This window comes from Hyaena hyaena, unplaced genomic scaffold (assembly GCF_003009895.1).
Source record: "Hyaena hyaena isolate Hyena2069 unplaced genomic scaffold, ASM300989v1 scaffold_531, whole genome shotgun sequence".
In the NCBI taxonomy this organism is placed as follows: domain Eukaryota; kingdom Metazoa; phylum Chordata; class Mammalia; order Carnivora; family Hyaenidae; genus Hyaena; species Hyaena hyaena.
The window spans coordinates 787,146-814,227 of NW_024081164.1; the positions used below are offsets into that span (position 1 = coordinate 787,146).

The following is a 27,082-nucleotide window of genomic DNA, read 5'->3' on the forward strand; positions in this document are numbered from 1 at the left end:
CAGAGAGTTGCTGGAGAGGTTGGGTGGGGTTGGGCTAAATGCGGAAGGGGCATTAAAGAATCTACTCCTGAAATCATTGTTGCACCATATGCTAACTTGGATGTAAATTAAAAAACAAATTTAAAAAAAGAATAAAAAATAAAATGCTAGAGTGTATTATTACATGTGGTAAGGAAGTACTGTTTGTATTCTAGACATGGATGTGTGTGTCAGTGTGTGTCCGGGGGCATGAAGTTACATGTAATTTTTATTATGGATTATAGTTAAAAAGTTTGGAAAACACTAAACCAGTGGGCACAGGGACTTTGAGCCACTGCAGAAAGAAGCTGGCAGGAATCACAGCTGCCATTGCCTCCCACAGGGACTATGCAGCAAGGTGAAGTCACCCCAAAAGCACAGGCCCAGCTCGACTTCTTCCTGAACTTCTGCGGGCACCCTTCCTCCCTCCGCCTTCCTCCCAGTTGCTCCCTGGACAAACTGTGCAGCTGAGGTGCTGGGGGCTGCTCTGAGCCCATGCCCCATCCTAGCGCCCATGACCTTCCCGCCACAGGGCCCAGGTAGATTTTGTTCAGGCATTTGGTTGACTGCATTTATGAACTCATTCTGCCTTGGCCACTCTTATGGCTTCCTATTGTCCCCTCGCCCAGGGGGCCCATTTTCTCTGCTCTGGTGTCCTTTGAGCAACTGCATGAGCAGGAACAATCAGCAGCTACCCTACTGAAGGGGGGCCTCTGACGGGCGAGTGCAGGCGGCCACAGGCTCTCGGCACAGGCGGGGGGGGGGGTCCTCTGGGGGCAGGGAGTCACACACTGTTAGCACGGGGGGCCTCAGAGAGCATCCTGCATACCCCCTTCATTTTACAGATGAGGACACCAAGGCCCCGGAAACCAAGGACCTGCCCAAGGTCACCCAGTGACTGAGCAGCTCCTGTATCCAAGGCCCACACTCCACCCACCTCCCTGGACTCATGAGTTGGCCGATTGTAATAAGAGGCCCAGTGCGGGACTGCACCTGATGGTGGCCAGTAAGCAGGAAGGGGGTCCGGGGGGTTTGGAGTCAGACGGACCCAGGTTTGAATCCTGGCTCTCAGACACGCATCAGCTGGCTGACTCTGGACAGGTCACTGACCTCTCCAGGTGTCCACTGCTGGGGATCACACACCACAAAGGGGTTATCATCTGCTAAGCTCACAAGGCCTGTCCTTTCTGTTGTTTGGTAAAAGGGCAAAGGTCAGCGACAGAGCTGCCCTGGTCAAGGATGGAAGATTATGGAGGCACTGGTGAGGGAGGGTTCTAAGAGCTTGCTAGGCAATGGGGCTTTCCATCAATTTATCAAAAATCAAGTTGCTGGGTGAAATGACCGAAAATGGCCAGACCTTACACAAGGTCCAGGGCAATCACCTCGGGGGCAGAGGTGGGGGCGGGCAGCTCTCCATCCTCATGCAGACCCTGCCAGAGCTGCTTCCAGAAGCCCGGGGTGGCGGTGGGCAGACGGCAGCCAGCTGTGTTTCTCCTCTCTCCTTAGTGCCTGACCTACCTCTCATCCCATCCCATTTCGGTTTCACGGATTGATATTCAGATTAGAGAGACACACAGCCCAAGAGCACTGAGGCCTGACAGACAGACGAACTTGACCCGTCAATCACCGGCCACCCGCCACACTTCCTCCAGCACAGGGCAGGCATGGCCCCCGGCCCCTCCAACTGGAGATGAACCCGGGAGTAGATTAGAGGGGTCCAGAAGTACAGCCTGGACATGGCCCAAATGCGGGAGGGAGGGTATGTCTACCAGGGCCTTCTAGTCCAGCCTGGGAGCAGGGCTGGAGAGTGTGTGTGTGTGTGTGTGTGTGTGTCTGTCTGTCTCTCTCTCTCTCTCTCTTCCACTTCCCTCTCCCCCTCCCCAGGCTGCAGATAGGCAATTTTCCTTTAAACGGTGGGGAAATTGGAAGAGATTTTGTTCTGTTTAAGCACAGCTGGAGTCTTGGGTCTCAAGGGACTGGAGAACAATGAGATCAATTAAGACGCCTGCAGTGAAGGGTGTCAGGAGGGGGCGAGGAGGGAGAGCACCAGGTAGGAGGGCCAGGAGGCCCTTCTCAGGAAGGGGAAGGTGGAAGAGGTAGCCCAGGCCTGTCCGGGAAGTCCAGCTTTGGCTCCTCCCTGCTTTCACCTGCCTGTCTTTATCGGGTTTTGCTGAAGTATCTAGATGCTCATCATCTCGTCAGCTCATGGTATCTCCCAGACTTACTAATAATTCATGTTGACAATTTCTGTTGCCAGTTTTATACAAGGATAGAATCGAGTGGAACCAACACTATCAGAAGCAGGGAGAGGCCACTGTTCTAGAACGGTACAGAGAGCCCTGGACACGTGGCAGCAGCAGGTGTCGGTCCCACTGTCAAAGCTTTGGCTATGTGGGGACCCCAGACTACAACTTTTCCACACATTGTTCACAGCACAACTGAGATGGGAATTATCCTCCCCATTTTACAGAGGAGGAAACTGAAGCCCAGGAAAAGGAAGTCACAAGCCCAAGGCCAACCTGCTGGTAAGAAGCTGAGGCGGGTCCCCAACCCAGGGTCTGCCCACTTTCGTGTTTGCAAAGGCGCAGGGCCCACCTGGAAGTCAGGTGGGGATGAAGGTGGATGGCCTTGCTGGGCCTGTGGAGAATGGCAAAGCCATTGCCACGAGCAATGGGCATGAGCCCCGCCACCTGCATGAGTGGAGCCATCATCTCTCCCCTGGTCTCCCGGCTTCCACCCTGGTTTTCTTATAACTCACTCTCCGCCTCACCCACCCCCCAGCCTAGTCCCTGCACGGTGACCCGCCAGATCTCCCTGGCTGTCACCTCCAATGGGCTGTCCTAGCCAGTCACCTCCTGACCACTCTCCTCCACCTACACCCCAGGCTCTGGTCTCAAAGTCCTTCACCTGCAGCTCCTCAGCACGGGGCAGCTCTTTGCCAGGTTCCTCCCTTGTTTCCTTCAGGCCTCTATCCACTGTCCCCTCCGGGAGAGGTCTGCTTCCCTGACCCCTGGAGAGAACGTAGTAACGCCGCCCCACTGTGATTCTCCCCAGGACACATTTCTGCCTGGGCTTGTTCACCATCTGTCTCCTGTCCCTGGAACGTACAGGGATGTCTGTCTGCCTTACTTGCTGCTGTCATTCTAGGCCCTCGATAAACAGCCACTGAATGGAGTACGGTAGTTGTATCCGGGGGCCCCTTCTGCCGCAGAGAGCATGGAGTCCTGCTCTGGGAGGGGACAGCGGATAAGACTTCCTGCAGCAGAAACACAGGGGCTCACAGCAGGCACCCAGCTCTACCCAGCGGTGCATGTCAGCCTTGACCTTGCGATCACATGCCTTGATTAGGACTGGGAGGCCCAGGCAATCCTAGAATCTGGAGGCCATCGTACCTCCCAGCCCCCTTGCCTTTGTTCCTGGGCCAGGGTCTGCCTCCCCAGACTCATGTTGCCCTAGCGAGGTTTCTAGTGCAGTGGGGGGGAAAGGACACGGGCCACGAAATCCAGCAGGGAGCACAGCCAGGGGAGACAAGGTGCAGGGTACACAGGGGTGCTGGGGAGAAGGTGGAATGCCAGTTATCAGGGGGAGGGCTTCTTGCGGGAAAGCTAGCAACTGGGCCGGCGCTTGGGTTAAGCAGACTTTTGATGGTCTCAGACAGGAAGGAGGAAGAATTACATGGGAGAGGAGTGTGAGAACGTGTGGGTGATATACAGGGGAGAGGGACAATCTGGTCAGCAGGAGAGGAGTGTGAGGGGTGTAGTGGGGCGGAGGGCTAGAAACAGCTCAGGGCTGGGGCGTGGAGGCCTTGAATGCCAACCCAGACCTAGGGCACTGGAACTTTACTGGCCAGGGGGTCCGTGGGGGCAGCCAGACATTACCCTCTTTTCCTTCCCCTCCTCCCTCCCTTCTGCTATTCTTGGAGAGCAGGCTGAACACGGGATTTGAAGGGGCTCGTGGCACCACACTCAGGTAGGACATCTCAGTAAAGGGGTACTGAGTTGGAGCGAGCTCTAAGTGGCTCTAAGATCTGTATGGTTGTGTGAATGCTTTGACATTCCTTACACTGAGAATTGGCAGGGGCGAGGGGGGTGTCTACACCCCCTCTCCTCGAATGTGAACTTGCTTTGGTGACCCACTAGTAACCAATAGAATTCAGCATGAATGTGTGAATTCAAGGCGAGGTCAGAAATGGCCACACAGCCCCCAGCTGATTCTCCTGGGACACTGTCCCCAGAGGCCACCTCCAAGGTGCTCCTGCTCAGACCCCCTGAGTGTGAGGGGTATGCACCGTGGAGGGGAGGCCACTGTGGATGCTCACGACAGGTGGACCCAGACCTTCAGTGGGTCCAGCCTAGATACCAGGCATGGGAGGGACAAGCCTCCAGCCGCTGGAGTCACCCCCACACCTGAGGAGCAAAGAGGGGCTCCGCTGCTGAACCCCTTCTATACTCCTGACCTACCTGATCCATCCATGAGGGTAAGAAAACGGCTATTGTGTTATGTAGCCAAGTTTGGGTGGTTTCTTACATAAGAGGAACATGTGCTGAGGGCCCCCGTCCGGAGCACGGCACAAGGCAAACATTAACCGTGCGTGCGTGGAACGTGGGACCACGGGGAAACAGCAGAGGCAGTGTGCCTCTGGGCGGAGCGTCATAAAGCTCCTACAGCTAGGACAAGCTGCCTCATTTGCAGGGCCCGGTGCAAAGTGGACGCATGGGGTCCCTTTTTCAAAAATTAAGAATCTCAAGACAGTGACAGCAGTACATCAGGCCAAGCATGGGGCCTTTTGAGACCAGGTCCCTGAGCACATGCCCAGGCCACGCAGCCAGGAAGCCAGCCCGCCAGTCACATCTGCTGAGTGCCTTCCTCTGAGTATACGCTGCTGGCCTGGCTTGGTGCCGAGCGCCCTCCCAACCTGTCCCGTTCTCCTGGACGGGACCTCTCAGCACACCTCCTGGGGTGGAGGGGACGTCAGCTGTGTGCCCATCTCAGCAGACCAGGGCTTGCACACAGGCTCAAAGGGAGCAGGCCAGTCAGAGCAGAGTCCTTTAAGGCCACGGATAATAAAAACCACTCCAGGGGACTACTTACATTCCCCTCACCACGCTGGGGTCTCCCTGCAACCCAGCGTGTGTGCTGGGCAGGTGCTACTTTCCCACCTGGTGGCCAGCCCGCTGCAGAACAGGACTCTTGACCCTGCCCAAGACATGATCAGTCTCCCAGGGACCGGCTGGGAAGAAGGGCAGGGAGGAGAGCGAGGAGCCGTGTCTATAGGCCCCTACAAGGCCACCTTGGAGCTGAGGGGTAGCACTCTGGCCCTGGGCCGAGTGAACTGTGAGCTGGTACTGGGACCCCACACCCACCCAGTCAGGGCTCTTATGCGTCTCTCCTTCCTGCTTTGATTTCAATGCCTAGTGAAGAATGCTATCTTGTCGGACTGTCCATCTTCTGCCCATTCCTGCTATGCACTTTCTCCCCAGAACAGGGACAGAAGGCCCTGGAAGGTGGGAAGATCTGCCCCAGGTGTAACCTCCTTCCTGCTTGTGGTTCCTTCTCAGCATCCCTCTTTCACTGCCCAGGGAAACGGAGCTGATAAATCTGGGGACATGGGCGTCCCATTGTGGGAGGCCAGGCTGGCTATTGCACATCCCAGGTACCACCTCTGTCAGCTGTCTCCCAAATGCCTGCCACGGGCCACCAGGAAGGAATGTAAGAGAATGGGGAGGCTTTGATACAGGACTTCTCCACTATCAGAACAGCAGCCCAATGGTTATAGTTGGGGTGGGTGACAATTCAGGAAAAAGATAAAGAGCTGAGTCCTGTCCATGTCCTAAGAATAGAAGTCTACCTCCCTACAGAGCACATTCTCCTCACTAGATTTCAGACACAGGACCTTTGCACACGCTGTTCCCTCTTTGTCCAATAGGTTCCCTCCCCTCACTCACCTACTAATGCCTCCTCAGTTGCCATTTCCTTAGGGAAGCCTTCCCTGACTTCAGTGAAGGCCAGGTGTCATAGATTTTCATAGTTCCCTGATCTCCCTCACAGCAAGTAAAAATTAAAGATTCATTTCTTAGAATGAACATCAGGCTTTCCCAGGAACTTCATGAGGGCAAGACTCACATCATTACTATTCTCAGGACCACATGCCTGGAGAATACTAGATATTCAAAAAATATTGTTGCATGAATGAATGGTAGGATTGCTTTCCTACTGTCCAGGAAACCCTGCTAGGTGCCAGGTACCAACTGATCAGGCCACAGGGCTGCCCCAAGCCCAGCAGAATCCCAGGAAGGCAGCCCACAGCCTTCCCAACCGACTCTTGCTGTCAGGTCAGGGGGTGGGATTGGACGGCGGGAATCAGAGTGGCTTGCGGATACAAGACCGAACAAGCCACACCATCTAGAGGACGGGAAGCCACCAACATGATACAGGAGCCTTTACACATGTTGAACACAAACGTGTGTTATACACACGCCCCTGAGCACACATAGCTGCAGACGTATGTGCGCGTACAGATACAAGAGCATGCCTGTGTGGTGCGTCCACACCCCCCCCAAGTGTACCTCACGTGTACCCCTCAAACATATGTGGGTACATGTGCCCCTGCACCCCTCCCCTGCATGGCTGCCCTTTGGAGGACCGGTTCTGGCTGGCATGGACATCCTCCCTACTTGCCAGGAAGCCTTTCCTAATGAAGACTGCTCCAGGCTGCCCTGGCGTTCCGGCCTCCCCGGGCTAATCGCTCCGGTCTCCCTGATTGGGTCTTCCCATCAGTGAAAGTAACTCACGGGGCTCTGACCCTTGAGCAGCTCGGGACCTACGGAGACTGACATTCACCTGATGGTGCCAGAGGCTCTGGAAGGGCTCAAGGGTCACCCAGAGACACAACGCCTGGAACAACCCCGTGGCCTGTCCTCCTGGGTCTTACAGAGGGCACTCCCTGGCTCCTCTGTTCACCTTCAGCTCTGAACATTACTGAAAGGACAGGCTCTGTGGTCCAACACAGAACCATCTGGACGGGCAGCCCACTGGTTAAGGGCCTGTGGCTTGGGGCCAGGCTGTCTTTTTGTGAACTTCAGCTCAATCACTTACTAGCACCTGGGGCCTCGAGCAAGTTATAAGTTACTAACCTAAGCCTCCAGTTTCTCACCTGTCAAATGACAATAGCGGCGTGTAGTCGGGTTAGAGACGGTGCATGTAAAGTGCATGTTTTCAGCTAGGGCTCAACAGTGACTGCCGCTGCAATGTTACTGCAGTAGCAAACCTAGCAGTGGTAGCCGCCCTCGGAGGTCAGCTCTGCCACCTGCCTCCCTCTGGGCATGACAGCCATGGAAGGGACCATGGACAGATCTCAGTCCATCTTGTTCATTTTACAGATAAGGTACAAGAAGAGAAGCAGCCCTAGGCATCCGAGGAGTCGGCCAGGAGCAGAGTTGGTGCTCAAGGTCAAGCCTTTGCACTCTGGGTGCCCATACTTTCCCCTCTGCCAGTGGAAACTCACTTTGCTATAACTGGGGGCTAGAAGGGCCTCAAAATCTAGGCTGAGTGAGGTCCAGGGAGCGGAGGGACACAAGGGTCCAGCCCTTCCACCCTGGCCAGAGACCAGGCTTCAGGGGACAGACCCTCTCCTTCCAATTGCCCCTCCCCAAGGTCAAATTGCTGTCTCTCTGCTACCCCAGGGCAGGTGATAAGCCTTGGAAGCTGAAGCCAGTTCCCCGGGCGGGGGTGGGGAGGCCCCTCACAGCAGGCTCTGCCCCAGCCTTCCTCAATGCAAATTAAAACATTTTCCTTTTCTTCATAATTTTTTTCTGACACAACTGCCCATGAAACATTTTAATAACATCCCAGAAAAGGTCATGGAGAAGGAATTTCACAGTCCCTGAGCAGGCAGCTATAACTTCAGCTCCTCCTGCAGCAAAGGAGGTGGAAAGATCAGACTGACCCCAGGAAATGGCAGCGTCCGGGAGGCCAGGTCAGGCCTGGGTGGGTGGGGGTTGGGGTTGGCCATGAAACTCGCTACCTGCTAGGAGCTGCGGAAGCACCCTGGGGGAGACCAGGAGAGGATAGTGGGTCGGGGCTGCCCAGGGGACCCTTTCACATCTAACAATCACACCTCTTGGCAGCCTTGGGAGGCCTCATGCCCATTCTGCAGATGAGGAAATGAAGGCTCTCAGAGGTGACATGGATAGACTAACACACAGCAAAGGCAATGAAAGCAGGGCCCACACAGTCTCACATGCGGTCAGGGCTCCTGCAGGCACACCCCCCTGGGACTAGAGCTTATCACTGGGTATCATATTGGCACAGCTTCACAACCTTGGGGGGAGGGGTCAGTGGGGAGGTGAGAAGGAGGTGGGCAAGGCTCACACTCAGGCACTGGAGGCTGCTCAGAGCAGCCAGCCCTGGGCAGAGGCACTCAGAGGAGGCTGAATGCATCCGTGGAATGTTCAGGAAAGCAACTGGAGACAGGGTTTGTGGGCACCGGGCTAGGGTCCATTCAGGCCCAGGGATGGCTCTGGCACTTGAGAAAACCCAGGGTGAGGACCCCTTCTCTGGTGGTAGCCCTGGAGGAGACTGGGCCTAACACACTGCCCTTGACACCAGCAACTGGCCACCAGCCAAGAGGTGGACCTTCTGCCCCTTCACACCCCACCCCTGCTCCCTCGGTGCGGCACCCTTCCCCAGGGCTGTGGGAACTTTTGAGTGCACAGTGAGACCTCCGTCCCTGCAAGAATGCCAGGAAGGAGTTCCTAGACACTCTTCAAGCCTGACACCTTAATTCTCTGCCATGTGGACCCAGGCCTGTTGGGGTGGGGCCTAAAGCACAGGCTGCTTAGGGGTCCTTCATCCGGATATCTGAAGATGACTGGGGGTGGGGGTGCTGAAGGCTCTCTTTGGGTCTGGAAGGCCAAAACCTCTGGCACTTCCTCTCTGGCTTCAAGAGGACCCATGGGGCCTCGGGCACCAGGTGGCTGATTGCAAGGAGCACCTTGGTGAAAGCCAGCGGGGCCACGGGCTGGGGAAGCAGGCAGGGAGGAAGGCAGCCCTGGCAGACTTATTGTTTATGTCTGATGGCCCGCCAAGCTAAACATCTGTTTGAAATATTAATAACTGTCAGATGGGAAGGGCCTGGGGGTTCAATACAGTTTCACACCATCTGTCGGTAGAGTAAACACACTTCGGAGTGGGGGGGCCCACGATCAGCAGGCAAGGTCTTGGCTTGGAGTAAGGATGGAACAAGGAATGGAAGCGAGGCCCCTGAGGCCCTCAGAGTAGGCAGGGAAGGGCAGCAGTGAACTGAACTGCATCACATTTATTGAGCATCTACTGCGGGTAAGAGCTGAGCTTGCGTACCATACATCTGCCACTTTGATCTGCTCAGCCACCAACCCTCCTTGCTCTGGTAACAGAAGCCCATCTGGCATATTCCCTGTCCCATTTTCAGCCCATATAACTTGGATGCAGCGGCCCCAACTGCTGACCCCACTAGGAGGTGTGTGGCCCATCTCTGGTATTTCAGGATCATGATGATTGGTTCCAGGATGGCCCAGCAAGGAGAATCGGCTCTGGGACTTTTGCTGGAACTACTCAAAAAGAAGACTGTTTTCCCACCATGGGTGATAAATTGGTTAAGAAGCAAGCCTGGGGGTGGCGGTATTCTTCTCTGCCCATGTGAAAAAGCAGCACCTTGGTGCTAAAGGCAGATTCCTGCTAAATGAATGCCTGGATACAGCCATACCTGAAATCACTTACATTTTGAATTACATGAACTGATCCTTTTTTACTTGAATCACTCAAGGGTTTGTGTCCCTTGCCATCAAGAATACTGATTGATACACATGGAGACTGGGAGGCCTCTTGTCAAAGTCCCAGCCAAGGGCAACTGGGGATGGCCAGGTACCCTTGAGGAGCCCATTCTTCCCCAGAGCCTGTGTTCAGAGAGCGAGGGTAGCTCTCCTCAGCGCCGACTGGCCCCTGTCTCCGTTAGAGGGCACTTCCAGGGCTCCTGGGCTCCCAGGCTCAGTGCCTCTCAGGGACAAGGCAGAAAACTAGTGTCCTCAGCCTAATCCTATCCTCCCCCAGGTTGGTGCTTTTTCCACAGTGCTGCCCTGACCACGAGAGCCCCATCATGGAGTCCAGATGCGTTAATACACAAACACCACAGCCTCAGAGGGCTCGGGGGGGCACCCCTTCCCTGACTGCCCAGGTTTCTTGGGCAGATCCCTCTGGCTGCCTCCCCATGGTTTTCCCCAGAGCTCGACGGTTCCATAGAAGAGTGAGACTCACCAGGACTGTCAGCACGGAGGTCCCCACGGTGACGTTCTCGTACAAGCTGACGTTGTACAGTGGCTGGCTGAAGATGGGCCGATTGTCATTCTCATTGATGAGGGTGATCTTCACCTTGGCATAGCCCACGTGGTCAGGCACACTCTCATTGGCAAAGAGCTGGGTGTGCAGAGCAGGGGCCTGGGTAAGCTCTCACATGCTCCCGGAGCCTTCTTCCCCGGAAGTCCCCCTGGGGTCTTTACAGGTCCTGACCCAGGGGTCCTGTCTCAGTCCCTGCCCACCCCAGGTGTGTGCTGCCATGCAGTGCCCCCAGCAGTGTTCAGAGGGCCAGGGCGGTTACTGATTCTGCTGGGGGCTGGGCTGGCAGGGGCTGGCGCAGGGAGGCTCCTTATTGGCTTCTGAGGCTATGCCCATGCCTTGTAAAATTGTGCTCCATCTTCAGACATTTCCTTCTGCTCCTTGAAAATGGGGGGGTCTCAGCAGGCTTCTCAGAGTCAGATCCATAGGGCAAGAATGGGGACAGGTGGAAGGGCAGGTTTATGGGGACGATATCCCCTCCCCCAATAGCTTCTACCCAGCAAAGAAAAAGTGGGGGGCCTTACGTCAAAGTCGTAGCGGTCCACGGTCTCATAGTCCAGGGGGACGGCCACCCGGATGCGAATGTCCGCTTTCCCTTGGACAGATGTGGGGGAGATGATGAAGTGCTGAGAGTTGTTCCCCACCAGGTACACCTCAAACATGCTGTTCAGGCCCTGGGGCAAAATGGAGAAAAAGCAGTCAGAGGGGGCTCAGGAGGCCAAGGTCAGGAGCAGAGGGGCTTTGTGGGAGGTGGCTGTGGTGCCCATGGTGGGGCTTGCCTGCCCCACACCCAAAAGAGGTCTGGCCTCCTCTGGGTGACCCTGCCCCCTGTCCCTATCTGGGCCCTCTGGAAGTCTCCACCCGTTCTTTTTGCCTTCGTTTTCCCTTCGGATGCCTAAAGTATCCCCTCCAGGTGGATTGATTCATTTCATTTCCTGCTCCCTTCCTCAGTCCCAGTGACCCCAAATGGGGACGTCCCGCAGTTGCAGGACCCAGAGAGAGACAGAGGAATGAGGGTCAGAAGGGAATGGAGGGGAGAGAAGCAAGGAAGTGTCCCCGGTAAGCTTGGGCAGGAGAGGGCATGAGGGACAGGAAAACACAACTTCTTCCCCTTCCTCCCTCCGGAATGTGTCAATCAGGGAGAACGCTGGCTTCCTCACACATGGGATGGGATCATCCACACAGCTGAATGCAGAGTGAACCCCGGTGTACCCTACACTGGGGCCAGCTGGTGGTGGCCTGGAGCACACTGGATTCCAGGTAGCTCAGAGCGCCACGTCCTTCACAAGCTCTGCTGTGGCCCAGCAGTTGAAGTTCTTAGTTTCAAGGTGTGTGTGTATGTGTGTGTGTGTGGGGGGGTCCTTCACTCTAAGTCAGGCGTTTCTGATCATTCTAACAGGACCTGGGCTCATAGAGCCCTCAGATACGGCTTGGCTCATTCTGACACAAAGTGGGTGAGGTCTTCATGCTACCCAAGACCCCAGATCAAAAGAGCCAGTGGAGAAGGTGGGAGATGTGACTTACTGACTCTCCAGAGTCTGACCTGCTCAGAAATGGATTCAACCTCCATGGGGAGAAATTACCCCCAAATAAGCCTCCTTCAATGTAGGCAGACGGCTCATGCTTTGTAACCAACCAGTGGAGAGCGTTTCCTGACCCTTATTTCAGACGTTCAGTAGGTTCCGGACTTGGGCTGTCAGCGCCAGGAGGAAATGTCCTCACTGCTCACCCTGCATTGCCCAGCCCACCCCTCTGTGTACAGCTCTGTACGGCAAAGGAAGCAGGCCTCTCTAACTGGTTGTGCAGGGATCCCTTCCAGAACCTGTTCCTGCTGGGAGGGGGGCCAGCCAGGCCACCTGGAAGTCTTTCTGTGGTCAGAGGGGAATGGGCGCGGCCAGGCTGGAAAGAATGCTGTCAGTGAAGCCTGACAGTTCATGAGATTCTTACGGCCCTGGACCTGTCCCACAAATACATTTGTGGAGCGAAAGCATGTAATATGTACCCATCAGTCTCTGGGGTTTTTTTCTATTTGCAATTATAAATTGGCAAAGCAGCACTGCCAGTCTTGGGGTGCAGACAAGCAGCAGGGCATCCAGAGCCCCTGCCCCCCGCCAGGTGACTCCAACCCACTGGACAGGCAACGCTCCTATGGCCCCATCAGTTTGTGGAGTCCTCAGTTCTCCCTGGCGTGGAATCCAGCCGTCAGGTGGAGGGGATCAATTAAATGCCCGAAAGGGCACTAATAGCCAAAAGCGGCAGAGTGTGACAGCTCTGAGCAGGTGACACTAGCACCTCTCCCTCCACCATAGGACCTGGGGGCCCAAGAAGGTGGGGGCAGGCTGAGCTACGCCTGAGCAGGTGAAGCAGCACCCTCTTTGAAGCCCCGTCCCCATGATGCCCCCCCTTCCCCCAGCCCCTGCCCTTCCCAGGCTCACTTACCAAGTTCTGTCAGTGGGAGTCGGTCAGTCAAAAGGTACGGAGACAGAGAAGAAGCCGGAAAGGTACGGAGAGGAGGAAGGAACCAGAGAGAAAAGATGGTGAGATCCGAGGTCAGGGTGAGGGAGAGGGGCCGAGTGGACCCCAGGAGCACACCCTGCCCCAGAGGAGTAGCCCCCTTCGTATCTGCTGGGCTATAGCCTCTGGGAGTGCAGGGTGGGGGGAGGTCTGTGCAGCCCCACACCCAGAAGAGGGAGAGGGAAGCTGAGGCAGAGAGGTCCCAGGGTGTGAACAGTGAGGGGAGACCAGGGCTCCTGAGCTCACCTGGTCCTCCCCAAGGAGGTGGGTTGGGGGAGATCAGCCGTGTCACTATGTCCTACTCCCAGGAACCTGGACCAGACCCCTCCTGAAAACAACCCCAAGCACTGTCAGGTTTTAATTTTCCTAACACAGGAAACATTTAAGCCATGATACATGGCGACGTGACCAATTTTCACACAGTTCAAACGTGTAGGGGCACCTGGGGTGCTCAGTCGGTTAAGCGTCTGACTCTTGATTTTGGCCCCGGTCACGACTGTCCGTGAATCGTGAGTTTGAGCCCCGCCCTGGGCTCTGGCCTGCTTGGGATGCCCCTCTGCCCTCCTCAGAATAAACAAACTTTTAAAAACAGTGTAAAGGGCACACTTCGGTCTCCTTTTCCCCACTGGCCCAGCCACTGGAGAGCCTTCTCCAGAGGCAACCATCATCTCCCATCTGCGGCTCTCCCCCCCAGCAAACCCATGCAAATCTGAGGAGCACTACTGTATCGAGGCCCCCCTCTCTGAGGAAAACAGCAGCGCACTACTCCCGTTGCTCTGGGTGGGGTCTTCTCACTTAAACCTGTGTCGGAGACTGTTCCAGAACCGTATAAATAGGTGCTGATATTAATAACAGCACACATTTACAGACACCTACTCTTTGCCAGACACTGTTCAGAGTGACTACAGAATAACCCTCTGTGGCTACTGTGGATTGGTGGGAGCCCCTGGGCCACAGACCGTGCCTCGGGCAGCGTAAACCCCTGTCAGAACAGGGCTCAGGAAGCTATTGGGTCCCAGCAGCTTCTCCTCACCCGTCACTCTGTGCATCCTCTCCCCACGGGCCAGAGGGCAGAGATGAAGGAACACTGGAGACTGGGCAGCCCTCCAGAGGAAATGAGAGTTCAGAGAGGTTGAGTGAGCCGCCCAAGGTTGCACAGGTTGTTGGACGCAGAGTGAGGATAAAAACTCAGGCCCAGCTCCCAGGCCGGGGTGCCCTCCAAGCCGAGGGAAGTGGGGTCAGGGTGTCCCCCATTAGCAGCTCTAGGGCAGTCTGAGTTCCCAGAGTGAACAGAGATGGTAACGCTGAGCACCCCAGGGCTAGAGTCCCAGCAGGTGCCAGCAGATGAGGCCAAGCGGGGAAGGCCATCCTGAGAAGGGGAGTTTCGAACTGGCTTTAGGAACGAAGGGAAAATGAGCTAGAAGAGGAGAGGCTCCAGGCGGCACAAGCTCTGTGCTTATCATGTCTCCGAATCACCCTGCTGCCCACCCCCCGGGATGCCTGATTGGGTGGTTTCGGGGCCTGTGAAGGTCCACTTCTGACAGGTTTCAGGGGCCGCCTGCCAGGCCGCTGCTGGTCTGAGACCACCCTTTGAGAACCACTGGCCTAAGCAAAGGCGTGGCACAGGAGTGAAGGATTCCAGAGGAGGCAGAACGGCTGAGCTGACTTACAATGGGAGCCTGGAGGGAAGCTGGCAAGATTGCTGGGGAGAGCGGGAGGCTGGGGGACAGTCCCATGGCAGGCAGTGTCTGGAGGGCTCCGGCACTGCCTTCGTGAGCAACGGGGAGCCCCTCTAAGCTCTGCAGCAGATGAATGCTGTTTAACACGAGGAAGGTGCACTTGGCAGTGAGTGGAGCGCACGCTGGGGCAGCCTCCTCACTTGGCCATGCCTCCGCACTGCCAGGAGAGCTCTAAAAACCAGGCCCCCAGATGCCCACAGTTACTAAGTCACAATCTTCGGGGTGGGGCCCCGGGAGCCGCGCTGCACAGCCAAGGTTGAGGAGACAGCAGTGGGGCAGGCCGGGGCTTGGTGGCACTCCTAGGGATCCACAGGGACGAACAGGGGAGAGGCGGAGAGGGAGTGCTCCATCAGGCCATCCCTAAAATCACCTGGGCATCTTTAAAGTATCCCCACGCCTAGGCCACGCCCAAGACCGAGCAAATCAGCTGTGGGTGGGCTGGGGGATATCAGACCTCAGGACCTTGCAATGCTCTCCACCTTATTTGTTCGAGTGTGCATCCAAGAGTGGGGGCCTCCAGGGCAGAGCAGTGGCTCTGTGAGTGTGGTACAGGGACCAGCGGCTCGGCAGTACCTAAAACCTTGTCTGAAGCATGTTTTGGGCCCTGCCCAGATCTACCCACGGGGAAACTCCAGGGGCAGGGCCCATCAGCATCTGGCTGATACTCCAGGAGTTTGAGAACCCCAGAGAGGGAGCAAGGCAAGGCGGGGAGCGATTCTGAGAACAGGGAAGATGGACCAGAGAGCGGTGCTGAATGGGCAGCTGGAGAGGGAAAGTCCCTCACAGGGTGTGAGGGTGGGGGCTGGAGCGGGGGGGCCAGATGCAGGACCAGCGTGCAGCACAGAGGAGGCGCTGGGGCTCAGTGTGGATTCAGCCTGCGGCCGGGGAGGAGCTGGAAGCTCACGCAGGGCTGTGGCCGCAGTGGTCAGTACCCCATATATGGCTGTCCTGAGAGCCCAAGCCAACCTCCTGGCTAAGTGCCATCCAATACTCAGCCTGCCCCATTCAGAACCAGCCCAGGCAGCCACGCCCTGTTGGGACTCTTGGCTTGTGACTGTCAGCCCCTCGGGATGGGACACATGTGTCACATTCACCCAGTTCACTATTTAACTGCAGCCCTCCAGACAGACAGCTTCTGTGTATCAAGCCCCAACGGCGTGGTTCAGGCGACCTAACCAGATTCTTCACGGACGTCAGCGTCCGTCCATCCCTTTTATGGAGAAGGAAAGCGAGGCCGGGGCAGGCAGCTTATTCAGGCCTCTGAGCTGCCAGAGAAGGATCTGAATTTGGGTTTGTTCTATCTCGGGCAGCATGAGGTCTCAACAAGCCAGCTCTGGAGAGCCCCCTCCCACTGCAGAAGTTGGTCCCAATGCAAGCAAGGAACTGGCCCCAGAGGGAGGGAAACTGCGGGCCTCTGAGAGGCAGGAGGGAGGCCCAGGGGAAGGCTCCTCTGCCAAGGTCAGGGAGCCCAGGCTGGTGGAGGGGTGTGAGCCTGCCCCTCGCTCACTGCCAGGCCCAACGGAGGAGGGCTGTTCACCGGGGCTGGGAGGGCGGCAGGAGGCCCTCTTGGAGCTGTCGAGGGGCAATTTTGTTGGGAAGGGAGATAAAGAGGAACATCAAAAGGAGACCCAGTGCGTGTGGAGAGGAGGCCGGTGGATTAAATTCTCTTCCAGCTGGGAGAGGCGATGAGAAGGCTGATAGCCCGCAGCCGCGGGTCCCCGAGCCGAGCTCTCCCCGCACCTAGCTGGGGCGCCAGCGGCTGCCTGCGGGGCTGCAACAGCTCGGCTCTATTTGTTTAGTGGAAGGGGGAAGGACACAGGAGATCACTCCTCGCTCCCCCCGCCGTCCCCACCCCGTGCAGCTAGCCCTGCTCTGCTCCCGGTGACTGAAGGCTTGCCAACCTCCTGCGGAGGGCAGCAAGCCATTCGGGTCCCGCCCTCCTTATCAGCCGCTGCCAGAAGGGGCTGCCCCCCACTTCGGCTCCCCCCAAACCTTGCCCCCCCCCACCTCCCGCTCCTTGCAAGCCTTGCCTCCTAGCGCCCCGCTCCTAGTCTCTTTGCAGCTCCCACAGCCAGCGGACCCACATCCAGTCCCAAGGGTCACCTGATTCCACGAAGTGGCCCAGCGGTGTTTTCCCGACTAGTCACTGCAAGCTTAGAAGGCGCGGGGCCCCTCTTAGGGCAGCAGCTCCCAGAATGCTCACGACCCTGGGAGGGCCCAGGGTGGGGTTACATTAGCAACAGCTGCACATGCGGGGCCTTTCCTTCCTCCAGGATGCAGATTCAGGCAGGCCCTGCCCCCGGCTTGCACGTGGGTGGCTTGGCTGACTCCTGAATACGGCTTCCCTTGGTCGTCACCTGCAGGTTCTAGACACTGGCCCGTCCCTCACAGACGACCTGGTCCCCAAAGGGAGGAAGGCCTGGCTCGGCCCCCAGACTGCTCTCCTGCATGTGAGTCCCGCAGATGCCTCCTTCACAGCCCTTGCTTGGTCCTCTGCTCCCTTCGGGCACCTCCCTGCCAGTTCGCCTTTGGAGAGGCTCCTCTCTCTCTGCTGTCGGTCAGGGGAGTAGCTGTGTAGTGACCAAGAATGGGATGCAGTAGAGTGAGCTTCAGATTGGGGAAGAGACTCTGTCACTTTCTAGCTGTGTGACCTTGGGCAACTCACTCTCACTCCTGAGCCTTAGCTGGTTCATCTGCGAAGTGGCAGAATAAGGCACACCCACAAGATTCAGCAGCAGCGCCACCTCTTTGTGCTGTTTTGTTTTGGTGGCAACATGAGTTGTGTTTTCTTACCCAAGACAGGAGGCTCTCCTATAAGGAGCTTTATGTGCTTTTTTTCCTTTGTACCCCTAATGCTATGGGTACCTCAAATTACCCTGTGCCCCACCCTACACCCTAGTAGGGACCTTAATTCCTTTCCACGAAAGAGGAAGGTCCAGGGTCACCTGGGCCAGGGTAGGCTAGCACGAGCCAAGGTCTTTATGTTGGGGGTGGTGGGCAGTGTTGTGAAGCAGGACAGAGAAGAGCCAGGGAGCTCTGTGGGCTGGTGAGACACCCTGAGCCTAAGCTGGGAATGGGGCTGGTGCCCGGATGCACCCTGACATTAGTGCCACGCTCACGGGAGCCGTGTCCAGGACTCAGACCTGCCAGGGAAGAGCCCCGTGGCCGGTGACTCCAGGGTGGGGAGCCCTCAGCTTCAGTGGGAGGCGGGGTGGTAAAAGCACAGCCTCCAGGGGACTGGATCTGACTCCAGATCAAGGCATTGCCCTTTCCAGTGGTGTGACTTTGTACTACAGATCTTACCCCTTCTGAGCTTCAGGTACCTAATCCACAAAATGGGAAGCATGAGGGCCACCTGGTAACATTCTTGTTGGGTGAGCTGCAAAACCCTGGTAAAGTGCCCAGGATGGAGCGAGTGCTTAGTAAGTAAGGGTGGTTATTCTTGTTCTGGAAGGGAGTGGGGGAGGGGAGGAGGTGGCCCTAGGAAAGGGTTGATTCTAGACATTAGACAGGAATGAGAGGGGCAGGCGGAGAAGGACAAAGGCTTGGATGTGTGCAGGGGTGAGTGGATGCTCCCCACACACACATATACTTGGGATGTAAGTCTCCCTTCTCCCCTGTGCTCTGTGGGTCTAATCCAAGCTATCGAGCGGCAGGAAATCAAAGTCCACTGAAAGATGGATTCTTTATCCCTCCTTTGTCAGCCTTTCACTTAATTAACCCCAATCAGACATGCCAATGTGAACCTTGGCAGGGCAGGTATCTAGGCACCCCTTCTGTCACTGCTTCTCCTGACGGTCCCCTACACCTAATGGGGGTACCATGCTCCTCTGGCCCGTCCTGTGTCCAGCATACCAGGCTGCCCACGGTGATGTCGGAGGCCAGGGGGCAATGGGAAGGAGCCCTGTGGTGGCCACGGCCTCCATCCCCTACATCTGCCTCAATCCCTGGGACCCTCCCGTTTCAGAGTCCGGGAGAACGGATGCTGGTGGCCCCTCCTTGCAATTCCTATGTACAGCAGCCCCCTCTGTCTCCTCACGGTCCCCCCACCCCACACCCTGTCCAGGAACAGGGCCCCAGCTAAGACCACGGCACATGCTTGGTAGCTCCGCCTTGCCTCTCTCTTTCTCCTGCATTCCAGGCTTGTCCAGCCCAGAGCCTCAGTTTCTCTGCCCTGGGAGCGGGCTGCCTCTCAAGGCCACATCGGGTGAAGGGCACTGCCCTAGTTTCAGGCAGTCAGCCCACCCAGACCCTCCCTCCCAAGCTCCTCTGTGGATTGGGTCCTTGAGCAGTGTGGACAGGAACCGTTTTTCCTGGCTCGGCCATTCGTTGTCCCTGGGCTTCTGTTTCCAGATCTGCAAGCCGGGAGGATTCTCTAAGGGCTGTTCGTGCCTGTTGTGCTTCCCTGGATTGCTTTTCACTCCTGCTGCCGCTGAAGGCCTCTCTCCACTTTCTCCTCTGCTCTTGCCTTCTCTGCCCCTCCTTCCTCTTCCTTCACCATTTCCTCCTTTGCTCTCCTCTCTTCTAGCCCTCTTCTCCTGGCTCTCCACCCCCCCCCCACCTTTCTCCTTTCCAGTTCTCCTTTTCTCTTCTCCTTCCTCCTCCTTCACCCCGCGTGTTTCCCCCTCCCTCCTCCTCTCCCTCCTCTTCTCCTCCTCCTCTCCCCAGGTTATCTGCTGAATTCCACACACGCCTGCACAGACGGGATCAATCCAAGGCTGCCTTGCCTTCAGCTTATCTCTGCTCCAAATGATTGATTTTCCCTCTTTAAGAGTAATTTGCTGGTGAATTCCATGTATTGCAAAAACCCCTGTGAAATCTAATTCAATCCGATCGGCAGCTGGCACTTTGGGGAAAGAATACTAGAGAGCTGTCAATTTCATCGTGCGGACGTGTGTATTATTTTGCTCACAGGCAAGGGCACGAGGCAGGCAGGTGCTCCTCACCTGGACATGCACACACCTCCCCCCCCCCCCCATCCCTCCGGAGGGATCCCGTCATCGCTGGCCCTACAGCCGGCCTCCGCTCTTCTGGGAAGTGAATTATAATGTGCACTGGGTACTCGCATTAAGGTAAATGAGGGACATTGTTTTCTGACTTTGCAGCCCACCGCCCTGGTGCACTGTGGGAATCTCACACCTCCAAAGCCCAGCTACACCTGGCCACCTGTCTCTCTTCGGCATCCCAGGCTTGTGTGGCTCAGAGCCTCAGTGTCTCAGCCTTGGGGGTGGGCCACCTCTCAGGCCTGCCCCTAGGCAATCAGCTGTCCCGGTTTGCTGGGGCTCCCAGAATGCGGGACTCAAAGTGCTAAAACCCAGGCACTCGCAAGCAAACCAGGAGAGCTGGAGGCCAACCCCATGAGGCACGTCTGGGGGCCCAGCAGGATAAGCTGTCCCCACCGTCAGGTGTGGAGGTCGCGCACTTGGTATGGAAAACAAGGCTCTGAGCATCTGAGCCACCCACCCCTGTGTCCTACACATGCTCCCCGAAGGCTGCACCAGCGCCCATGCAGCTGACACACAGGAACGGGTCCTCTGCCTGTGAGGATGGCCGCACAGCCGACCAAGGGCTCTTGCTCAGCCCTGGTGACCTTTGTGCTGGGAGGGTCCTATCTTGGAGGCATCCCAGGTGCTCCCTAGGTCCACTGGACACAGCAGAGCTAACTGTCCCTACCCCCTGAGTTGGAACCGGCCACTCTGGCTTCATTGCTACGCTCCAGGTTAATAGGCATTTCTGGTGGAATCGAAATCTTGGGGCTGTACTGGACGTCTAGGTGTCAGAGCAATCAGCCCAGGGAGTACTAAGAGAAATGAAGTGTTTTTGGGGGGACTGGCCAGGAGGGCTGGGCTCACCTGAATAGTGCTTGTGGGCATGGCTGAAGGGCAAGCTTTATGTGGAAGGCCCAGGGGACCACAGGGACCCTTCTAGGCCACTTGGAAATTTATGTGCACAGAACAGGGGGCCATGTAGGGTTTATGAGGTCTGTCCGGGCTCTGAGCTCTTCATTCAAGGAGGACGTGTTCCATCCCCAAGGCCCCAGATCCCAAGATTCCCCAGACCATGCACCCCTCCTCCTTTCCACCCTCCCTCCTCTGAGGGACCCTGTTTGAAAGACACATGCCCCATGTGGAAAGTTCCCCAAGGCCTCCTTCCTTCCGCCCGTGCCTGCCCCCAGGCACGCCTCCCAGCACTGGCGGCCACGGGGTTCACGTCAAGGGCTACAACTCGGATCAGAATCTGCCAACTTGGACCTCACCCCATACCTGGCTTCAACTCCTGCCGTCCCTCGTTCCGCCGGCAGACCCTGCACCGGAGTTTTGGTTGGGACTGGGGCAAGGGGCTGAAGTAGGGAGTGAGTGCTCTCAGATGTGCAGGAAGGAGGGTCCAAAATGCGGGGGGGGGGGGGGGGGGGGGGGGTGTGGAGGGGGGGGTGGGGGGGGGGGGGGGGGGGGGGGGGGGGGGGGGGGGGGGGGGGGGGGGGGAAAGAGTGTGCATCCCAGTCTGCCCCAAGCCCAGAACCGTCCCTCTGGGGACCTGAGGGGCAGGGCTGCAGCGGGAGGAGGATGAGGGGGCATCAGACCCTCAAGGGACAAGGAGCAGGGAGGGGGCTGTGCAGAGCTGAGAGCTGGGCTTTGCACTCAGCAGCTGCCTGGCGCTGTCTATTTACCATGCTAAAACTATTTCCCTGTTCCCACAGAGACAGAAATGTGTGGCAAGGCAAAGAAATCTAAATGCCTTATGGAAATCGGGAGGGCACACTGCCTGACGCTAATCACACCACTTTGTATTCCTCTGCCTCTCCAACTGTGAGTCCACCTCCCAGGGCCTCTGGGCGGGTGGGGGGTGTGTGTGAGTAAACGGGCGGGGGAGGGGGGTGGTGGTTGTGGAGGGGAGCCCCTGGAGCTGACAAGCTCTATGACCTCAGGCAAACTGCCCTTTCTGGGCTGCCTTTCAAAATGAGGGATTCCATTGCCTCAGGAGGTCCCCCGAGGGGCAGAGCTCAAGACTGTAGTGGCTGGTGCACCTGGTGTCGGGGGTCTGGGTGCCAAAAGGGAGGAAGTGAGTTCATCTCCCCATCCGAGCCCTCTGCTGGGGAGGTCCGCCCAGCTTTGCATCCCCTTCCCGTGAACAAAAACATCACAAATGCCCTAATGGATGGGTCCTGGGCTGGGACATGGTGCTGGACTTCAGGCACAAGGGCGATCATGCGTGGTGACAGTGCCGCGTGTCACTCTCAGCAGCCGCTGGGCATCCCAGAAGTCTGACCCTGGCATGGCTGCTCCTATTTGACACAGTCCACACTCAGGTCAGGCACGAAACAACTATATTGAATGGACAAAGGACTCGATGCAAGAATCAATGGGCTGCGCGTGTGTTTATCTGTGAATGTGGGGGTGTGAGGAAAAAACCAGAAGACAGAGATAGGAGGAAGGCTGGGAGGGGTGGGGAGCAAGAGAGAATAGCAGATTCAAAGAAAAAGAGAGACAGAGATGGACATGTAGACAACGGTGGGTGGAGGGTGCTCATATGAGAAAGCCGAGGTAAAGAGACCAGGAAGGCCCGGCCACTGCCCAGCAGACTGGTGGCAGATGATGGTAGTTTCCTGTCCCTGGGATTCCAAACCCTAGCTGCGTTGCAGCCCTGGCCTCTCCCACAGACCCCGTATCCAGCCCCTGCCCGCCTTGCAGTCTGCCCTCATCCTTTGTTGCTGTCTTCACTCTCCTGGTGTCCAGATTAACCAACCTAAAACACCGCTCTGAGGATACCACTTACGCTCAAGAACCATCGATGGCTCCCGCTTGCCTGCTGAATAGGTTCAAACTCATTTTGGCACTCAAGGCCCTCTAGTCTCTCTTTTTGGCTTCATAGGGGGTACACATTACACACGAGCTGAATGAAATGACAGTGGAGAGAAGGATGGCGTGGAGTCTAAAAGCTCACCAGTGGTGCTATTTAGGCTGCTACCTTTCACTTCATCTTTTTTTATGGGGGGGGGGTAGAGGTAGGGGAGAGGGGGGAGGAGAGGTTGTCAATAATTTATAATTTTTATAATTAACATGTAGTGAAATTGATATTTAGGGGTATTGAGTTTTGTGAATTCAGAATTTTTTTTAACATTTATTTATTTTTGAGAGACAGAGCATGAGCGGGGGGGCGGGGGGGCAGAGAGACAGATACAGACTCTGAAGCAGGCTCCAGGCTCTGAGCTGTCAGCACAGAGCTCGACGTGGGGCTCGAACCCACAAACCCCGAAATCATGACCTGAGCCGAAGCTGGATGCTTAACCGACTGAGTCACCCAGGCGCCCCTTTGGTTTTATGAATTTTCAGACATGTATAGATTTGTGTTACCCCATCACAACCAGGGTACAGAAGGGTGCCGCTCACTGTCCCCCCGCCCAAACTCACCTGCACTTACCTTTACAGTCAACCCCTCTCCTACCACCAACCCCTGGCAACCACTGATGGGTTATCTGTCACCAGTTTTGTCGGTGAGAATGTCAAAGAATCATGCAGGCTGTAGCCGTTGAGACTGGCTGCTTTCACTTCCTATACTGCCTTTGAGATCATGGAGTCTCACTTCCCTTAGAGGTCTGCTTATTTCAGCACAGCTCCATCCCTAGAGGACTGAGTGGACAGCCGCACCACGCGCTGAGCTGGAGGGGCACCCGGTGTGCCAGGGGAGGGCTCTCAAGGCAGGGGAGAAGAGGATCAAGTGGATTAAAAAAGAAAAATAAGGCCCAGTTGGCCTGCTCTGTAGACGTTGGCAGATTTGGACATTCTCTAATGAGGGCAATTAAGAGTCATTATGCTGAAAACAGAAAAGTAAACACAGATCCATATGCTAATTGGCAAATATTGCTGCTTGTTAGGGCTGGCTGGCCCTTCCCTCTCCTGAGCCCTGCCCCTCTCTCCCTGCTGATAGCACCTGCTCACCCCTCCCCACCCCGTTGTGCTCCAGTCCTACCATGCTCCCTTCTGATTTTCCTCCTCCTCCCTTGGGGGAGTCACCTACCCCTTCTTAGTCACCTACCTCCCCTAACGTGAACACTGGGGCGCCCCGGTTCTCCTCTCCCTACACTCACACCCCTTGCCTCCCTGAGCCCAGCTTAGACCTGCGGCTCTAAATATAGTCCAAATGCTGGCAAAGCTCATGTGTCCATCTCCATTCTGGGTCCATATCGTGGGCCACGTGCAAGGTGTTCAGGATCTCCGTGAGCCGGCTGGGGTCATGCTGGTGGCTCGAGGTAGGCATGGGATTTACAGTATAGACACCACCGAGTGCTACAGAGGAGGTGCCCCCACCCTAGAGCTGCTTGTTGGACATTTATCAGCACACCCCCTCTGCCTTCTCGATGTTTCCATATGGATGTCTAACAGGCACGTCAAACATAATATGTTGAAAGCTAACCTGAAGACTCCATCTTCCCCTCATTAAACCTACTACCTCCCAGGGATGGCCCTGCCCTGGGTCGTCTGTTTCCCCAAGGGCAGTCAGACCATCCTTTAAAATAATTTTTTTGATGGAGATAAAATTCACTATTTTAACATCATAAGGTATACAACTCAGTGGTTTTCAGTATGTCCGTGATGCTGTGCAGCCAGCACTCTATCCCGTTCTAAAACATTCCCGTCATACTGCAAGGAAACCTTGCACCCGTGAGGATCGTGCCGTGTTCCCCTCCCCCACCAGCCCCGGCAGCTACAGGCCGGCGTGCTGTCCCTATGGATTTGCCTGTTCTGGACTTTTCATACAAGTGGAATCAATCATATGCTCCATGGCCTTCTGTGTCTGGCATCTTTACCTAGCATAAGGGTCTCAAGTTCATCCATGTCAATGCTTCCTCACCATCATGGCTAAGGTTTTGTCTATGCGCTCAGGGCGGGTGGGCACCTGGGTCATTTGCACAGACGGTCCTCTGATACTTCAATCCGTAAGTACCTCACTCCATGCTCACTACCCTCAGGTGGCTTCCTGCCCCCTTCTGGTGCAAGATGAGCATTGACAGTACGGCTGACTATCTGACCCCCGCTGCCGGTCCTGGGCCTCCCCGCCTCTCCTCCACCCATGTGTGGGGCTTCCTCCTGCCCAGAGCCACGTGCCTCCTGAGCCCTGTGTCTGGAATGCCCTTCCTCCAAGTACCCCTGTGACTCACCCTCTCATCACTGAGATCTTTCCTAAATGTCACCTCATCAGAGAGGCCTCCGTCCCCGCAGGACTCCCTTAAACCCTTCACCCTGCTTTGTCTTTCTCCATGGCTCTTATTGCCATGTGCGTGAATTTACTGGTTTCTTTAATCTTCCACAGCCAGACGTAGGCTGCCTGAGGGTTGGACTTTGGCTGCTGTGTTCACTTGCGAACAGTACCTAGAACGGCATCTGGCATGCAGCAGGTGCTCAACAAGTGCTTGTCCCCACCCACCTCCCCACTCAATGCAAGCATCCTTCTAGGGCGTCCCTTACTCTTCCCTGCCCCAGGCCTCTGGGTGCGCGCCACCCTGCCCTCCAGCGGCCGCTGTGGTGTATCTTTTGCACGGCTCTGACCTTAGCGGAAGGTTTCCTCCGAGGCCAGTTTTGCCCAAGGGAGAGAAGCAGAGATACCACCTGCCCGTTGACACTAGACTGGGCACATCTCAGGACCAAGGAGAGAAACAGCTGCACCTTTTCGCCTGGGATAGAAATGTATGGCGACCTGGATGCTGGGAATTTCTTCCCACTCCCAATTCCTTAGAGGGCGAGAAGGAGGGAGCACCTACCCTGGGCCTTCCTGGGTAGAGTGACAATAGAGCCACAAAATTCCTCCTCCCCCACCCCAGCTGCCCCTGCACCATTCTCCTCTTTCAGGGAGTCAGCAGGAGCCCAGGCAAGCAGAGCTGGCTGCCAGCTTTGGGGACCAGGCTCCTGCCCCGCTTGGTGGCCCACCGTCACCACTGCTGCCCAGTAGGGCTCTGCGGTCCCTGGTCCCCAATCCATCAGCACAGTGATGGGGTGAGACACGCAGGGACGGCTCCCGGCTGGTTGTGTTTACCCATGCTCCTGAGAAAGGGGGACAAACAAGACACGCCATCTACTGCTGTCAGGGGCATGATGGGGGTGGCAAATGGGGCAGGTGGGGGAGTGTGGGAGGAAGAAAACAGGTGCCCACGGTCAAAGGGGCGCCAGAGTGGGCAGGAAGCAGCCAGGAGGTAATGAAGAGGAAGAGGACAGAGGACGGAGTGTGTTCTGCTTCTGATCCCCGTAGGGTGCTCAGGAAGACCAGGCTCTGCATTTAGGGAGCATGACATCACAGACAAAATGACTCCCATGACTTCCCATCGTGAGCGTGGGGTGCAGTGGGTGTGGGGAAGGGGACAGCTGCCAGGAGGTGGGTGAAAGGGGTGCAGTCCCACCCCCCCAATCTGAGATGAAAGCCCACCTCTAGCTGTTGGAGGGGACTGGGCCTGGCTGGGGAGCAGGCACCGGGGAGGGGAGAGGTGAGGGAAGGGGCTGGCTGCTTCACACCCCCACCAGGGCTCCTGGGCCTGGTGTAAATAGCACGCTAATTAGATTTATGGATGAGACTAAATTAGGAGGTGTCAGAATCACACCGAGGACACCCTCTGGTCCTCAGGGAGGCTGGAGCTCAGCATGCTGGGAGGATTCACACCACAGGATGCAGCCATGCACAGAAAAATCCTAATAATCACCATCGTCATAATACGAGCCTCAGTGAAGGCAACTGGGGAGAAATTAATAGGAAAAAGAGCAGATGGGGCCGTCCCGCCCCCCCCTGGCTTCCCTTCCAGAATGGCTTTGCTTTGAAGTCAACAGATATTTTCCTGGAGAATTTAAATCTTGGGAGAAGAACCCTAGAAACGTGAGCTGAAGCTGCGACACAGCAGAGGTCTTGCAAACAGTCCCCTGCCCACTGCCAGGCAAACGAAGGTGCAGAGTGACACTCACCCAGGCAGCACAGATTCTAGGTACCGGCTGTGTGGACATTGCTTTGGGTGGATGCTTAACCCTGCTCTGCAACCAAAGCACCAGAGAACCTTTTAGACATAGGAGAAGTCAGGATGGGCACCATGGCCTGGGGACTGGGGACTGGAGGACTGGGGGAAGGGCAGCGCTGACCTGTATGTATGTACCTCATCTTGGTTGCTTCATGGACCAGAGCCCTCCCTCCCTACCTCCCTTTAGCTTTGCTCCACTGATGAAATCATAAGCTGGGTGAGAGGTCCAGAATGTTGGAGTCATTCTATCTACTTCTTTTATACCACCCAGGGGATTCAGTTGGAGGTGGGTGATTTCCAGCCAGATCCCCCCCGCCCCCTTATCTCCTTAATAGAGGGGAAAAAAGGGTCTGGATAACTGGAGAGTCAAACACCCACAGAAAGTATAAAAACTTCCGTCTGCTTCCATGGACGCTGGCAGCCTGCCCCTCCCTCTCTTCCCCGTCTCTTC

The 27,082-nt window shown here is 56.4% G+C and overlaps 1 protein-coding gene across 1 annotated transcript in view; it reads right to left on the reverse strand.

The window, feature by feature from the left end:
* The window catches only part of LOC120247574 (cadherin-23-like), a 318,028-nt gene that overhangs the window by 52,445 nt on the left and 238,501 nt on the right, over positions 1-27,082 (reverse strand). The window contains exons 12-14 of the mRNA XM_039255551.1: positions 15,816-15,821; positions 10,911-11,060; positions 10,309-10,467 (exon numbers count right to left, since the gene is read on the reverse strand). Of these exons, the coding sequence (XP_039111482.1) occupies positions 10,309-10,467; positions 10,911-11,060; positions 15,816-15,821 (315 nt within the window). The remainder of the gene's footprint in view (positions 1-10,308; positions 10,468-10,910; positions 11,061-15,815; positions 15,822-27,082) is intronic.